This window comes from Rhinatrema bivittatum, chromosome 5 (genome assembly GCF_901001135.1).
Source record: "Rhinatrema bivittatum chromosome 5, aRhiBiv1.1, whole genome shotgun sequence".
NCBI classification, from domain to species: Eukaryota; Metazoa; Chordata; class Amphibia; order Gymnophiona; family Rhinatrematidae; genus Rhinatrema; species Rhinatrema bivittatum.
Window position 1 is genome coordinate 251,195,956 of NC_042619.1, and position 18,416 is coordinate 251,214,371.

The 18,416-nt window shown below is 42.2% G+C and overlaps 1 protein-coding gene across 1 annotated transcript in view; it reads right to left on the reverse strand.

The window, feature by feature from the left end:
* Positions 1–18,416, reverse strand: part of PIWIL2 (piwi like RNA-mediated gene silencing 2) — a 448,551-nt gene that overhangs the window by 27,367 nt on the left and 402,768 nt on the right. Inside the window, 5 exon segments of the mRNA XM_029603804.1 lie at positions 916–1,023; positions 1,677–1,930; positions 2,484–2,589; positions 2,853–2,941; positions 3,079–3,195. Of these exon segments, the coding sequence (XP_029459664.1) occupies positions 916–1,023; positions 1,677–1,930; positions 2,484–2,589; positions 2,853–2,941; positions 3,079–3,195 (674 nt within the window).

An 18,416-nucleotide genomic window follows, 5' to 3' on the forward strand; every position in this document is an offset into this window, starting at 1 on the left:
GCGCTTGATTTTTTGGAGGAACCGCCTCGGGGGCCTCGCGGGAGGTTTGTCCCTGGGTCCACCTCCCCCTCCTCTTCTCATTCTCTCAATCACTCTTTCCCATACCTCCACCAATTCCCACACAACCCAAATCCCTTGGGATCCCCTCACTGTTTCCCCACGCCCTCCAATCCCCTCACTCACTTTCTCCCCCTTCACACCCTCTGACTCGTCATCCTCTTGATGGTACGTTGCAGAGCCTCACTCACCTTTCCCCTACCCCCAAACCCTCTCCCCCTTCCCTCCCGTCCGCTTCTCTTCCTCCCATTCTGGCTTGGCTGTAAGAGTACAATGACGGTGCACAGTGCCTTGGACCACATCCTTACCCTCTTCTGCCTGCGCCCGGGGTCATGCTTTGTGCTGCAGGATTCAAAGTGTGACACTCTGGGCCCAGAGGCAGAGAAGAATGACACATTGCTCCTGTCTGGCTGTTAAGAAGGTGGGATTGGGGTGGGATGGAGAGGGCTAGACAGGGGAATAGCTACCACCTCAGATGCTTTCGCTGCTCCAGCCCTCCATGGCGACTAAGGAAATCTGTAGAAAAAGCTCATATTTTGGAGCCGTGGCATCACAGGCAACCGGGGGCCCTAGCCAGATTTAACCACTTTAAAAACAGGCATTCCAAGGAAGAAACTTACCCAGCTAATGTGAATTTTCAGCATTAATTGGCTTACTGTTCATCTACTCACTTATACTAGTACTGACTAATTTTAGGAAAATGTTCACCTGCAACCTAGCTGGCCGTTAAGCAGCTTACTGAAACTTCAGCCCTAAGTCCTCCTGAATGGAGAAGTGCTTTCCTCCTCCTTCCCTGCTCTGAAAGGAGAAATGGTCAGCCTCTTCTTTCCTGCCTTAGCTTTGCTGATTGATGCTTACCTCTGCATGTGGTCTGGACTCAGATTGGCTGTGTTAAGTACACAGATGTAATGGGTAGGGACGCCACAGCCTTGTCTAACATGATGAGCCATTAGGAAAAAATCCACCCTAAAAATAAGAAGAGAGGGCATTCAACATGTATATTCCATGTACTTGTGCAATTCAAAACCTGTGTACCTCAGGTGCAACTTTACACCATCCAACAATGTCTGAACGCCCTAGTGCAGCTGTACACCTTTCCACAAGCTTGTGTATCATGGGTGCAGCTTTATATCTCCCCTTTCAGCTTCCATTCTCCAACACAGCTGTGCTCCTCTCCACTAAGCTTGTGTACCCCAGGTGCAGCTGTACACCTCCTACACAAACTGTGTTCTCAGGTGTAGCTATGCTCCTCTCCCCAGCCCCAAGCCCGTGTGCCCTAGTGCAGCTAAGTCTCCACAAGCCCATGCACCCTTGTGCAGCTGTATGCCTCCCCACATGCCTGTGCACCCTTGTGCAGCTGTATGCCTCCCCACATGCCTGTGCACCCCTTGTGCAGTTGTATGCCTCCCCACATGCCTGTGCACCCTTGTGCAGCTGTATGCCTCCCCACATGCCTGTGCACCCCTTGTGCAGTTGTATGCCTCCCCACATGCCTGTGCACCCTGGGTGCTGCTTTGCATCCTTTGCCTTGATTAGACCGCCATGGAATCATTGCCCAATCCTGCTGCACTTGCTCCTGTTCCAGTGAAGCTCACAGATACACTGTTCTGAAAACTTACCAGTCCTTGCTGGTGACTGTGTGATCAATCACCGTTCCTGGAACAGGTGTCTCAAGCTGTCCAGAGGCAACAGAGTACAGGTTGGTGCTGATCTTTTTCTGCACGACAAACACCACCATCTTGGGGTAATAATTTGCAAAGGTTTCAAAGCATTTCTGTAGCTGTGGGATCTCATACTTAGCCACTGTATTCAACTGCCCATCCGACACACCATCCCGGTACAGCACAATCTTTTCTGGCAGACAATGATTCACCTAGAAGAAAAGCAGCAGTCAGCCAGATCCCCAGTAAAAGCCAATGAGTAGGCAGTATAGACTCTGCCAACAGTTGTTTTAAGATGACATCACACCCCAGATGTAAAACAATCCACAGCCTGACACTGGGAATATTCCATTCTGCTCTGTATGATAATCACTAACATTATTGAAAAAGCAAACTGTGAACAAATATTCTGAACAAGACCATCTTGTTAAAAAAAAAAAACCAAACAATAGTTCATTATACGTTTGCAAGAATAAAAGTAGTGTGGTTGCCATGTCAGTCTACCTGGATAGCCCTGAAAAGTTAATTATAAATACACTAAGTTAGTTCAATAAAAAAGTTATCACCCTCAACTTATTTTTTTACCTTTATTTCTAGTTCTGCAAGAATTATCATTGAGTGTAAGTCTGAGCCCTCTACAGAAGACATGGGCAAGTCTCTGGCCATACCCAGCAGGGTGTATACAGGCTTTCCCCATGGGAGCGGCAGGATGACAGGGACACCCTTCTGTTTTCTTTTGAGAGCGAACACGCGAATTCTCCTCACCTCATAGAATTTTTTCAAGGCACCCACCAGGCAGAGCTTCAAGCTATCCGCAATCTCCTGATGTGGCATTTGAAAGACAACTCGTGAATACCATCTGGTGAGAGACCTAGCAGATGATATACCCGTGGAAGGGGAGAAAAAAATTAAACACAAAAATCAAGGGTCGCATATTAACCCTAACCGCACATCCCTAGGCTCCTTACCCTCACTCAGCCCTTCTCTGAGCATGTCATCATTCAGAGTCACTTCATTCCTTTCTTTACAATGCAGACATGAATTTTTGCCAGTTCATAAATGTCATCATTTCCAGGTTTCTCACATGTGTGAGTCAAAAATAAAGCATTCCAAAGAAAATGTGCAATAACTTACTGATTAGTGCTGGCAACAAACCCAACCACGGACTGCATGCCTCTGCTGGGGTCATGGTACACATCCATCCCAATCACCATTAACTGTTTCTGTTAAGAAGAAAGGAGAATATGACCAGGCCCACCTAATGCTGGGGCTGAAGCTTCTTCCAGAATATAATTTCTGGAATCTCCACCGGGAGGATGGACCATACATCCACCACCCTATCTGTGAAGAAATTGCTCACCAATGGGATGTCAATCCCCCACAGCTCTCCACCCAGTTTGCAGTTGATCTGTAGCAGGATTTTCTGTGCTATGGCCCTCAGTTTGTTGGGGTGAGAGATTGTTCTTGCATTAATGACCTGCAAAGGATTTAATTCAGGTCAGGAAACCAGAAGTGATAATCCTCAGGAGTTCAGAGAAATAGCTCACCAGAATCTAGGCAATAACTGAATTTTAAACCATTTACTGGGGTTTACTTAGGAGTTGGCTGTTTGTACCACTGTTCTCATTCAAGTGCATTTCTGGTCTAATTTTCTGAGAATAGAGGCTGCCACTATAAACATTTGAGACATATTTTGCTACCAAGAAAAATAAGAGAGCCAGAGACTGACTTTGGTATGCATGTCCAATGAAGGTAAAGCCATACCGACAAACAGTAAAACACAATTATAAGTGCTTCTATATCCCAAGATAATTCCCATACAGGTCAAGTTCTATGAATGGGATTTTGGCTTATCTTATGTTAGTTTTCCACAACCATCTGGACTCATGGGTACTGTCCTATTTCTGCAAGGAGAGACCAATGCTGGAAAGTGAAGATACCAAGAAGTGAATTCACCCAGCATCTCCTGACCTGCCTCCAGCTTCAAGACTCACCAAGCTGTGAACTTTCACAGATTTAATAACTGAAATGAGTCCAAAAAAATACAAGTATCAAAATACTGTCAGCTAAACTTCACTTAAAACTTTAGGTTAATAAAGTGTCCTTGAGTGGGATCTTCCAGACTGGAGGGAAGAAATAACCCAGGAATTGACTTGAGGTAAGCTAAAATTCCAAAATGTTCTCCCCACTAGCCTTTATACAATGTACATACCAAATGTATACCCTTGGATGGCCTTTCTTTAAATGATGCATCGCCCAGTATGCATTCAATCCCATCATGCTTAGTAAATGTGCAAAGGGAATTCCTTCCATACTTGTTCTACTGATGTCTTTTTCTGAAACTGACTTTGAAATCACCTGGCAGAGAGTGCTCAGACAAACTCAGGAGGTTCTTTATGACATAAGCTACAAGTTTTTTGTAAAAGAACTTCTCAGCCATCTTGACGTGCTGGCAATCCCTCCTTACCAGTGATCTACAAAGCAATCAACTGATCTGGCTTTTGAAGAAACAGATACAAGAAAGGGGTTGAATCAGCACAAATATGAAACATATGAACAATAGTGCCAACTGTCAATTTAAATAAAAGTGTAATGTTCTCAGCACAGAAAAAATAGCAAGGGTCATTTAAATGAAACCTGCAAAACTCAATAATTGAATGAACTCTTAGCCAAATGGACTTGTAGAGAGGAAATGATGTCTTGCTGTGCACCAGTTCTAATCACTTATCCCCCTCTGTTCAACCTTATTCATGGCAATTTGAGATTACTTGGTGCGAACAGCTTTTGTTCCCTTACTGAGTGAGGAGAATCATTTACATTCACTTTTTGGCTACTCTCCTTGTGGTCATTGTATAGTATACATCTGGCCAAAATCTTTTTTGTTTTTTTTTATTAAATGAATCCTCTAGCTTCGGAGATCAAAAAGCTTGGAACATTTATAGAAGTCTGGAATGACTGCAGAAGTTGATATTATTAAGAAAAACAAATAGAGGTAGGTGAACCACACCAATAAATATAAAAACAAATAGACAAAAATATAAAATAATAAATATTTTAAAATGTGTGATAAAATAAATGTATTATCAATAAAAGCATATTTACAATAAAATCAAACAAAATTAGCACAATGATGGATCAAATACACCCAACATGGCCATGTTTCTACAAGATGTCTGCTTCAGAGGTGATTATATATTTGTTTTTCCTTATTCCCTCCTAGCTAAGAGAAGAGGCTGACCACCGGACCATAAATGCTTAAACTTCATAAACCAGCCGTAAGAATTTCAAGGTACCCTAAGAGGCACAAGAAACGGTAAATTAAATAATCTCTCTTACTTATTTGCAAACAGTGCTGCAGACTGTCCATTGTGAGCTGTGATTTTTGTTAGCAAATAAGTAATATTTTATCACACATTTTAAAATATTTTGTCTATTTGATTTTTGTGTACCACTCTTGTTTATATGTTTATATTTTTACTGGATATTTTTGTTTTGAAATCATATGAGTTTTATTTGCACATCACTTAGGCCGCTAATGTTAAGCGATAAATACATTTTAATAAATGGAAAAATAAATGAAAATAGGAATATGTTTCCATTCCTTGCACATCATCTGATCAAATTATCATTGTCAACTTCTTATACTATGGTTGGAGTTGTGTATGTGGTTTGATGTTTCTGCATGCTAGTGTATATGGGCAAGACTATATGAGCTGTGTTCACTCTCACTAGGAACACCTTGAAGCACCACTGGCTGAACAGTGAATTACTCATTCAATATACAGTGGACAATTCTGATGTTTGCTGTTCTTGATAAACTGTCTATAAACCTCTTGGGAGATTACTACAACTTAAGACTTCTTCAGCATGAACAGTGGAATTTTAGGCTTAATACTGTATCAACCTCCAAAGATAAAGACTGGCCTCTTGTTTTATTAATGGCATTTGTGTCTACCATTATGTCATGGTCAGGAAGGCTGGAATCATCCCAGCAGAAGTGACATAGGACTGCAAGGCAGCACTAGATATGGTCTTCTGCCTAACCATCTCCTTCCCCTGCAGGTTGAGCCCTTGGGATCTGGAGGCCAGTAGGACTTTCCTTCTGGAGAACATCATGGTGATACAGGCACAGGTTAGGAACTGGATACAGGCATGGACTGGGAGCTAGATACAAGTAAGGATAGAACACCAGTTTGGAAGTGGAGGCAAGGCAGACTGGCTTGAACTAGACAGGACAAAGACAAGGACTTGACGGGGCAAAGACTGGACCAGACAGGACAAACAAGCACTGAACTAAACAAGGACAGGACAGGAGACGATAAGCAACAGTATACAAAAACTCCTATATAGGGCACAAGGCTGACTAGGCAAACCTAAAAGGCCCGAAGGCTGCAAGGCAAGCCAGGGAGGCCTAAGCAGGCCACAAGGCAGGAAAACAAGGAAAGAAAGTACAGGTGGCCAGGTCAAGGAACAGAGGTGATTCGAAGGGGCAAGAAGGGACTGGACAGGCTGGGTTAAGTAGGGATAGAACTGTTGCATCATGTGATCAGCGAGAGGGTGGCTAGCATGGTTTGCGTGAGGCTCACTGATGCCCTCTGCTGGCAGTGAGGCTGTGTAGCAGGCGGAATCGTGATACACTAAAATATGACTTGTTTTTTTATGGATTTTTTTTTTTTTCAATGCATATAGTTATTTTATTTTTTTCAATGAATTTTGTCAATGAATCTTCTACATAACTGATTGGATGACTAGCTTCTAATTATTTCCAACTCGCTGAACAATGCCCAATAATCCCGTTAATATTTTTTTTTTTTAAAGAATTTTTTTTGATAACGTTATGAACTCTAGTTTAAATTTATCTTAAAATTAGGTTAATCATGAAATAAATTTTTAAAGGAGAAGGTGGAACGTTTCATAAACTTTCAACACATTACAACCTTGTAATGTTTTAAATGATTTTTAATCATGAACTATCCACCTCCATCTTTGAATGTCTTTTTTTATGAATGAAATGTGCGCTGTGAATATTAAAATCTTATATGGGTTTTTACAAGAGTGTTAGACAAATTTGTTTCTATCTAAAGGTCTTTTGCTGTTTACCGTCCATATGCTAACAATACCGACTTACAAACCATCTATTTTTTCTCCTGCAGTTGGATTCCAGCGTTGTGTGAACCTGCTATTAGCGTCTTTTTAAACAAATGTTGTGCTTCATCCAGGATGAAGCACATTATATTTCATAAAAAAAGACATTCAAGGACAGAGGTGGATAGTTCATGATTAAAAATCATTTAAAACATTACAAGGTTGTAATGTGTTGAAGCACAACATTTGTTTAAAAAGACGCTAATAGCAGGTTCACACAACGCTGGAATCCAACTGCGGGAGAATGAAAGGAAGAACCTGTTAGATGGTCTGTTTTTAACACAGTTCATATGGTGGAGTGGAGAGATATAACCATCCGAAAAACAGCTTTTTAAGATAAGTAATTCCGACAATATATTAAAGGAGTGTACATCCCCTGAGGAAACAAGGCCTAGTCGGGTGGATAATAAATAGATGGTTTATAAGTCGGTATTATGTTAGCATATGGACGGTAAACAGCAAAAGACCTTTAGATAGAAACAAATTTGTCTAACACTCTTGTAAAAACCCATATAAGATTTTAATATTCACAGCGCACATTTCATTCATAAAAAAAAGACATTCAAGGACGGAGGTGGACAGTTCATGATTAAAAATCATTTAAAACATTACAAGGTTGTAATGTGTTGAAAGTTTATGAAACGTTCCACCTTCTTAAAAAAATTATTTCATGATTCACCTAATTTTAAGATACATTTAAACTAGAGTTCATAATGTTATCAAAAAAAATTCTTAAAAAAAAATATTAAACGGGATTATTGGGCATTGTTCAGCGAGTTGGAAATGATTGTCTATTGAGTGTCCATTAGGTATTTATAGGTGCAGAGGAGTTTTTAGCTTCTAATTATGGCACTGACTGAATTGCTGGGTCCCTATGATTATGTGTCTCCTTTACAGTTCTACAAGATGGCAGGTCCCTGCTGTTTGCTTTTAATCAAGATTGAGCCTGTGGTCCATTTTAATCATGTATGACTATCTGATGACTTGTGCAACAAACGTTTTGTTCAACAGATAATTAAAAAAAAAAAGTCTAGCAGTTTTTATTTTATTACAATTATATTACAAGGGACACCCCTGAAACAGCATGTAGAGTGCCGAAACACTGCCAATATCAGGCTTGCAGGGTAATATTTATTTATTTATTCTTTTTCTATTTACGACATTCATGACCCGTCATATCATATCGGTTTACATCAAACACAGGAGAGGTACATTGAACAGGCGATGACAGGGCCATTTCTTTATTTGTGTTACAACTACAAAAGCTAAGTGACCTCAGTGCTCCAGTAATACCAGTTGACATCTGCAATTTGCTATTCTGGAGTATCCTTAATGTTGATCAAAGTTTTTATTTGCAAAAGTGAAAAATCTGCTAAAATCCAATGGAAAATCTAGCTCCCATTCAAAATGGAGCACACACAGTCTTTACTGTCCCTCTGCTTGTCCATATGACTAAGGTTCAGTTCGCCGATACTTGCAGATTTTTATGTCACAATTATCTCATTTATCTCAATTAATGACCTCAGAGTAGTGCACTTTATATTGGAAGTTACATAATGCTTTTGCATTTATATGGCCCTCACTATTTTTTCTATGATTTTATATTGTGTGTGAGCACCGTACCTTTAGTGGCACTTTTTATTTAGTTGATCTATGCTCTCATCACACCCTAAGAATGCAACTCTCCTACTTAAATTATTTGGATGAAAACACAAAGTAGGCAGAATATCTTGATTCATGTTCTACCTCGAAATTTATCTTTGTAATAAAACTAGGATCAGTTCTCAATGCCACCTTGTCATGAAAAAACTGAAGCAAAGGTGGCAAAGTTCTCAATGCTTTTGGCTTGCATAAAATGTGTTCAGCTTGAAAAGTGCATTAAGAACCAAATTCCAACCTCAACCCGGACTAGGCTCAACAGAAATCTTGAAGACAATTTGACTGCCTTTAAAAAGCAAACATCTGAACAAAAATAATTCTTCCCCTGCTACTGTCTATTTTATTGCTGCCAAGGGCAGAAATTTTCAGGAGCTTCTGAAGACTGTTTAACAAAAATTATAAAAAATGAAATGCACAGAAACTTTCACTGGGTTGACAGAAAACAATTTCTGCAGCAGGAGGCGCATCTTGCCAAACCAAATATATTTTGATCAAGGAGCTTCTTTTGAACTTCAATAATCATTCCACTAACTGAGAAGAGAATTCCCCAACGAGACTTTTAACCTCTGATCAGCTTCAATTCATCTGAATTCAGATGAGAAGCCTTTCATACAGCAGCAGACATGGTGGTTTGCTACAAGCACTGGAAACCAAAGTTTGCATTGCTCAAGTAGTGGGATCATTGTCTCAGACCTGTGATTCAGCATTTTGTCAAGTGCACTCAGTACTAAGCTCCACAGTGAATGCACAGACAAGCTGACTTGCAAGTCTGTGCCAGGGCTTTCACTGCTACCACTTGTAGAGCCTGACCCCATTCCTGTAAAAATACTTGAGTTTGGAGCTGTGGCAAGAAATAGTAACATAGTAAATGATGGCAGAAAAAGACTAAGTGGTCCATCTTGCCCAGAAAGATTTTTTTTTTTATGGATAGTAACTGCCACTCTGCAAGTTATCCCATGCCTTCTGTAAAGGGGAAATAAAGTCTGATACTTCTCTTTCAATGTATATCCAGCATAATTCTCTGCTTCAACGGCAGGGGGAATGAAGAAAAGTGGGGGAGGAGTAATAGTCTAGTGGTTAGACTAGGGTTCAAGTCCTGCTGTCGCTCCTTGTGACCTTGGGCAAGTCACTTTACCCTCCATTGCCTCAGGTACGCCCTCTGGGGATAGAAAAATATCTACAGTACCTGAATGTAAACCGGTGTGATATCTTGAATGAGATCAAATGTCAGTAAATAAAAATAACATTAATTAAAAAAAAATAACATTAATTAATCTATATACAGACAACAACCAACAAGGACCGAACTACATAGTCTGAGTAAACAAATAAGCATAGGTGTAGCTTGCTTATTGCAGCGGTTACTACCCCTAACTAAGCAAGCTAGATATTTCACTTAGATGCAGTTCCAACACTGCTCTCTACATTTTTGGTGGGGGTGGAAGGGAAATAGAACCAAAAGGTTACTAAGAGCCAAGAGTAACAGATAAGTTTGAGAAAAAAAAAGTGCAAAGCTTGCTGGGCAGACTTGATGGGCCGCTTGTTCTTCTTCTGCCATCATTTCTATGTTTCTATGTATATATGGGGTTACCCCAATGCAGGTTACCTCTTATCTTCATTTCCATCTTTTACCCACTAGGGATCCTATGTTTTTATCCTATACCCTTTTGAATTCCATTATCAATCTTGTCTTCACCACCTCTTCCGTGCATCCACCACCCTTTTCATGAAGAAATATTTACCTCAGTTGTTCTTGAGTCTACCCCCTTATAGTTTCATAAGTTTTCTTTCAATTGGAAAAGGTTTGATTCTTGTGCATCATTAATACCCTTAAGATATTTAAAAGTCTGCATCACATCTTCCCTGTTGCTCCTATCCTCTAAGGCAGTGGTTCTCAACCTTTTTTCGGCCGGGACACACCTGACAGATGGTTCTCACATGTGTGACACACTGAACATGTGACAGTCACGGGGCAAAATATAAATATACATTCTGCATCCTCAGGAACCCCCTCGACCCCCAAAAATGGGTGCAGAGCAGAAATAGGGCATTACCCGTACAACTCACCATACAAAAAAAGATATTCTGGATCTGATGACATCTCAGTAAAAGCAAAACAAACTCTTTACTGGCAGGCACAATACTCCTCCTTATGAAAAGACAGTAATTTACCACTACAAATATTTAACCAGGCCCTAAACACTAATACACCTCCTATTAGGAAAACAGAGCAAGCCAAGCTGCTATATATACCCACTTAGAAATAATTGTAAAACTACTAATAAATGTTACAAAACAGCTGATGAACAGAATAACATCCAACAATTAAAAACTCATAAAAATTATTAAAAATTATCCAAATATCAATAAAATATTTCAAAACAGCAGACATCACATAATACCCAATAATTAAAATGGCAGTCAAGAAAAATAAACTTAAAAAGCCACCTTTACTTACCCTCTCCAGCAACTCTCCTACTCCTTTCCCTTGCAGGCCAATAGCACTCATCAGAAGCAGCAGTGGCTGCTGAAGCTCTGTCCTCACAATCCTCTTCCTTAGGGCCCACAATCAGTCCCAACCAGTTTCTGTCTCACACAGACCAGTAACCTCCCTAACTAGTATCTCTTCCTCACACACACACACACACACAAGTCACCTCCCTGACCAGTCTCTGTCTCTCATACACACATCAGTCACCTCCCTGACCAGTCTGTCTCTCATACACACACCAGTCACCTCCCTGACCAGTCTGTTTCTCTCTCACACATGGTTACCTCCCTGACCAATCTCTGTCTCATACACACAAATCCACACACCAGTCAATTTCCTGACCAGTCTGTCTCTCTCACAGAAACACATCACCTCTGACCAGTCTCTCAATCACACACATGCTCTGTCACTTACATACAAGCTCACACGTACTCTGTCACTTACAACCACGCACACACACTGCCACTCATGTACCAATTGTACCACACACAAGCTCTCACTTACGCACACAGGCACCCATTCTACAACACACACACAAAGCTGCCACTCACGCACCCAGGCACCCATTCTACCACACACACAAAAATCTGCCACTCACGCACCCAGGCACCCATTCTACCACACACACACACACAAAGCTGCCACTCACGCACCCAGGCACCCATTCTACCACACACACACACACACACACAAAGCTGCCACTCACGCACCCAGGCACCCATTCTACCACACACACACACACACACACACACACAAAGCTGCCACTCACGCACCCAGGCACCCATTCTACTACACACACACAAGCTCTCACTCATACACCCATTCTCCCACACACACACAAGCTCTCACTCATGCACCCATTCTCCCACACACACACACACAAGCTCTCACTCATGCACCCATTCTAACACGCACACACACACATTCGCTCACATGGAGCCTCTTCTCATTGTTTGGCCCAATAAGCCAGGCCTCCGCTTATCAGCCACCACTGGCCTGACCTCCGGCAGTGTGCAATGTCTCCCCAGCCGCCTCCGGTGGTGCGCAGGATCTCTCTGCTTTTTGGCCCCACCGACCTGGCCTCCGGCAGTGATGCACAGGTCTCTCCACTCTTCAGCCGCTGGCGGTGGCACGCATCTCTCCATTCTTTGGCCCTGCCGGCGGCAGCACACAGGTCTCTCTACTCTTTTGCCCTGCCGGCCTGGCCTCCAGTGGTGGTGCACAGTGTCTCTCCATTCTTTGGCCCCGCCGGCGGTGGGGCACAGATCTCTCCACTCTTCAGCCGCCGACGGCAGTGAGCAGCATCTCACCATTCTTCGGCCCCGCCGGCGATGGCGCGCAGCGTCTCTCCATTCTTCAGCCCCGCCCCTAAGGAGAAGGGAAGCACAAGCGGGGTAGTGGAACACCGGGAGCCACGACACCTGTCGGTGCTAGCCGACATACTGTATGTCGCGACACAGCGGATAAGAACCGCTGCTCTAAGGTATACAGATTTAGGTCCTTCAGTCTCATCTCATAACTTGTTCACTGCAGACCCCACACCATTTTGGTTGCCTCTCTTTGGATCACTTCCATCCCGTCTCTATCTCTTTGGAGATACAGTCTCCAAAACTGAACACAATATGGTAGGTGAGGCCTCACCAATGACCTGTACAGTGGCATCATCATCTCCTCCTGCTGGTTATAGCTCACTCTATGCAGCCCAGCATCCTTCTGGCCTTAGCCACCACCTTGTCACATTGCTTCGCTGTCTTCAGATCATCAGACACTATCACCCCAAGGTCTCTCTCCTGGTCCCTGCACATTAGTCTTTTGCCCCATTCACACAGAGCTCCTTTGGATTTCTGAACGCTAAATGCATGACCCTGCCTTTAAGTCCATGCTGGGAACTCACCATTGGTCAAAATCCAATGGAAAATCCGGCTACCATTCTCCTGGATCCCGACTCTTTCTACTAGGCTGCTCTCACCTGAATATTGCTCTTCCTAGGAAAATGAATAGCTTACATACTCTTTAAAACTAGTTCTGCTGGGGGGAGGCGTGGCCTCTGAGCAAGATGGTCGCATGATCCGGAGCTCTGGCTACCCAGATCCCATCAAAAGCAAATCTAAAACCATCAAAGCTTAAAAGGTGACCAAAGAGAGTACGTTTCGATCGCAACACAAGATCGATGGTCGTTAAGAAAGATGACCTGGATTTGCAGCAGTTTTCTTATGTGAAAATGACTTCGGAGCAGCATGACAAGACAGGTCTAGTTAACGAGGGCGATGCGAGCATACAATCTGATGACCATCCCACAATGGCGACTCCGGAAACGCTCCGAACTAATATACCTACCTGTGATGAGTTTCACCAGTGGTTTCGTGATATTAGAAAGGATATGAGAGATTCAAAGAAAGAACTTCTTGCAATGATGGTTGACCTGAAGAAGGAAATAGCGGACATAGGCGTGGATGAATGCGGTGTGCGATTGGAAGCCCAAATCGACAAAATAAAAAATCTTCAAAATAATCTTCAACTTGTGGTGGATGAGTCCGCTTTTGTGCAATCAAAACTCGAAGATCTTGAAAATAGGAATCTGTGCTGTAACGTAAGATTTCGTGTATCCCATAAACGGACGAATATAAAGACTACGTACAGGTAAAAAAAGAGAATCAGTGACTTTTTTCTATCACAAAGAACCAGCCGGGACCCTTCCTCTCCAAAACAGACAGTTGAGATAGAGAGAGCCCACTGAACATTAGGCCCAAGGGTGAACAATAAACCGAGAGACATTGTGGCATGTTTCTTACACTTCCCCATTAAGGAGCAAATTTTAGTGATAGCCAGAAAGCAACAAATATGGCAGTGGGAATTTCACTTGATTGCGGTATTTTCAGATCTTGCCCCAATTACCTTGAAGAAAAGATTGGATTTTTGTTAAGTAACAGCAGCGCTATGCAAAGAGGGACATAGGTACACGTGGCTGATCCCTTTGGGCCTGGCCTTCATGATTCATGGCGTCACCTCAAAAGTTAAAGTTGCACATGAGGCGGAGGCCATCTTGGCAGCTGCCAGAATGATAGTTAAAATGCCTCATAGTCAGAAACCACCTCCGACTCCAGCAAAGAAGACCTACCAAAATGGCAATGGGTGGAGAAGAGAAGGTGGCGACTACAGAGGAATTCAGGAGATTTAATGTCTTCTAAAGACAGCGGAAGAGGATGAAGCTTGGACAATTGTGTCTGAATGATCAAAAATACTACTATGAAACAGGTTACCCACTTTAATGTTTGCTACGTTTGGTCATCTAGAAGTGGTTTTCATTATGGGCCAGAAGAGATATCTGGTCCGGAAAATTCTTGTACATTATGTGATAATACAGAGGGATCTGGGAGGCTATTGAGAGTGGTCTGTTAAATTTTTTCTTTTTTAGAGGAGAAGACACGTGATCCTCCTCCACTGGTTGGTGTGTGACTCTCAGTCTCACCAACATTGAACAAGGGTTAGGGGAGGGGAAGGGAGGGGGTCTTGGGATTCTGAACACAAGTTGTTCAGTTAACAGTATCATGTTAATAACAGACCTGGAAGTTATCGATCAATTTGGCTATATACTGTTTGCACAGTCAGATTTCACATTTTCCAACAACTGATTAGAGGGGGAGCATCATTTGTTCTTCCAGATGCTTAGGAGCATCTGGAAGAACAAATGATGGTGTCTATGAAAATTGTATCCTTAAACGTAACGGGCTTAAATGCTCCCCGAAAGTGTCAGCTTCTCGGGGCAGAACTTCAGATGTGGGAGGCTCCTATAATTTTTCTCCAGAAGACCCACCTGAAAATTGCTTTGACTACCTGCTGCCATGTCCACTTTATCCCATCCAATTCTTTGCTGCTGCGCCTGTTACTGCAAAATATGCAGGGACGGGAATCCTTTTTCATAAGGATTTTAAGGGTACGATAATTAAAACTAGGGAGAATGGCTCGGGCAGGATACTTATGGTACGTTAGCCTGGAAGGGATTTTGTATTCTCTGATCAATGTATATGCACCACCTGAAGGTTGTGGAACTTTCTTTAAAACTCTTAAGGATTTCATTGCAACCGTAGGGGAGGGACTGCTAATTGTAGTGGGAGATTTCAATACTACCATAGCTCCGCATCTTGGTAATTCGGGGGTAGTGGGAGCTCAGGTTCCAAAGTACCCAGGGCGGAGTTAAAAAAGCTAATAAAAAGAGGTGACCGATAGATGCCTGGAGACATCTATACCCATCTACTAGGAATTATACTTTCTTTTCATCGCCACATAAAAAAACCTATTCAAGAATTTTCCTTATAGATAAACTATTGGTGGGGCAGCTTTCCTCTGCAGGAATGGACACTATTTCATAGTCCAACCACGCTCCTATATGGATCTCATTAAATTACCCAAGTTCAGAAGAAGGTAGAAGATTCTGGAAATTGAATGATACCTTGCTATCTGATGACCATTTTTGTTGCCAGATACAGCGTGACATACGAGAATTTCTAAAATTCAATGTTCAGGACGATAACAATTCCTCATCATGGGATAGCTTGAAAGCAGTATTACGTGGTAAATTCATCTCCAGAGCCTCTTTTATTAAGAAGCAGAAGTCAGAACAAAAGCAGAGCTTATTGGCCGAGCTATTGAGATTGGAAACAGCATAAAATTACCATGTCAGAGGCGGTATATAGACAGATATTACAAATTCGGGACCGAATTCAGGTAACAGACCTAGACCTAATAGCATTTCAGTTACAGAAGACTCAGCAGAAAGTTTTCAAATGGTATTAAGGCAGGTCGCCTGCTTGCAAGGCAACTAAAGAAAAGCATAGCCCAGCAAGCTGTACTAAAGCTTAAATTGGACACGGGTGATATTTTATCCCTACCTCGCGAAATCCATCAACAATTTATGGAGTTTTATGGTACACTGTATAAGGCAAATAAGACAATCATAGAAGAAAGTATCACTAAATTTCTACAGGATATGGAGCTGTCAACCTTAACAGATGACGAGCAGCAATTTATTGATGGCGAAATCACGGGGCTAGAGATTGAAATGGCAATTAAGGGCCTTAAGGTAAACAAATTGCCAGCCTTAGATGGGTATACAGTGGTCTTTTACAAAAGGTTTTCTTCAGATTTAATGCCCTTACTCCTGAAATGGTTTAACTACTTGCGATTGGGCCACTGTTTATTCCCAGGAACGAATACATCTGGTATTAGAGTAATTGCAAAACCTGGGAGAGATCCAACTTTGTGCGAATTGTACCACCCCATATCTCTAATAAATATTGATCTTAAAATTTTGGAAAGATTCTGGCCAATCGCAAGTCTTGATTCATTGCGAGGGTGATACATCTGGACCAATCTGGGTTTATCCCAGGGCGAATGACATCGGACAATGTGAGGAAAATTTTAGACCTAAACTAGTGGGTGCGTGAACAAAAACTTCCAACTGTTCTGCTCATGATAGATGCTGAGAAGGCATTCGATTTGGTCTATTGGCCATTTCTATTTAAAGTGCTGGAAAAAATTAAATTTGGGTTATATTTTTTAAATTGGTTGAGCCAATTATATTTGAATCCAGAGGCATGGGTAAAAGTTATTGGGTCCTATTCACCTACCTTCCCGATACAATGGGGAACAAGACAGGGCTGTCCTATGTCGCCCTTGTTGTTCAAGCTGTTCTTAGAACCCCATGCGATTCGCATCAGGCAAGCAGAGCAAATTTCAGGAGTACGAGTGGGCGAGCGTGAGTTTAAGCTCTCATTGTTCACTGACAACTTAATATTTACCCTCACAAACCCCAAAAGATCGTTAGAGAAAGTAATTACAGAGTTATGTGACTTCAGTGCGGTCTCTGGATTTAGGTTAAATCTAGAAAAGTCAGAAACCCTCAATATCTCTGTCCCCAAAAAACTCCTTCTTTCATGAAGCAAAGGTTCTCCTTTAAATGGGCATCTAAATCTATTAAACACCTAGGTATTCGAATAAGCAATTTGTTAGATGAGCTGTTTGACATATTTAATTCCCCTTAAATCTATTTCCCAAGACATAGACATATGGTCAGGTTATACCCTTTCTTGCAGGCCAATACAGTTTTACTTTAAGCCGCACATTTTACTTTAAGAAATTAGCACAGAAAAGCAGTAAAAACTGCTTTTCTGTGCACCCTCTGACTTAATATCATGGCAATATTAAGTCGGAGGTCCCGAAGAGTAAAAAAAAAAAAGTAAAAAAAAAAAAGAAATTTTTTTTTTAAAATGGGCCGAAAACCGGAAGCTCAATTTTGCCAGCGTCCAGTTTCTGAACCCGTGGCTGTCAGCGGGCTCGAGAACAGACGCCAGCAAAATTGAGCGTCGGCTGTCAAACCCGCTGACAGCCGCCGCTCCGGGTCAAAAGGAGGCGCTAGGGACGCGCTAGTGTCCATAGCGCCTCCTTTTGCCCGTTTCTTTCTCACCACCTAATTTAAATACAGAATCGCGCGCACAGGCCACTCGCCTGTGTGCGCGCCGGGAGAGCAGGCATTCGTCCGCTCTCCCGCGGACTTTACTGAATTGGCCTGTTGGTTTGGCAGAATAGCTTCAGTTAAAATGAACATAATCCCAGGGCTCAACTACCTCTTCCAATCTCTTCCAATATACTTATCCACAGAGATTTTGAAAAGCCTTCAGAGGAGAATCTTTGCTTTTATTTGGAAGCGCAAACCACCACGGGTCAACAGATCTATCCTTTATAAACAAATTACAGGGGAGACTGTGTGCCAAATATCTCATGGTACTATGCTGTAGTGCAGATTAGAGCCATTGTAGAATGGCACAAAAAGACTGAGAAGCAATGGGCGTGGTTGGAATCTGAGATGGTGGGAGGGATTCCCCTTCGTTTTCTAGTGTGGCAACCACGGTCAACCTGGCCACTGATAAAAAATTGGCCTCCCTTGGGAAACACCACAATAAAATCATGGCTTCGATGGAAAGCAAAATTGGTTGGTCCCTGCAGGTATTTTTTTACAAGTCCGGTATTAATCACATTACTCGATTCGCTGTGGGACAATCCTTACTTTCTTATAAACAATGGTTGGATAAGGGAGTGGTGACATTTTAAAAGCTATGGGGAGACCAAAAGATGGCTTCCTTTTACGAATTACAAGACATATTTCATTTGGACCCCAGGAAGATCTTCCACTACTTACAGATCTGACACTTTCTGTTGACTGAGAAAGTGGAAAATGACCTGCTATTATGGAAAACTCAATTTGAACATTGGTGTGACCAGGCTGACACACTGAAAAAGATCCTCTCCCTGATATACAGGTTCCTAAACTGGGATCTGTTGGAGAAAACCTCCTATGTAAAGGCATGGGAACAAGATTTGGGAAAAGAACTCACAGGGGAGACTTG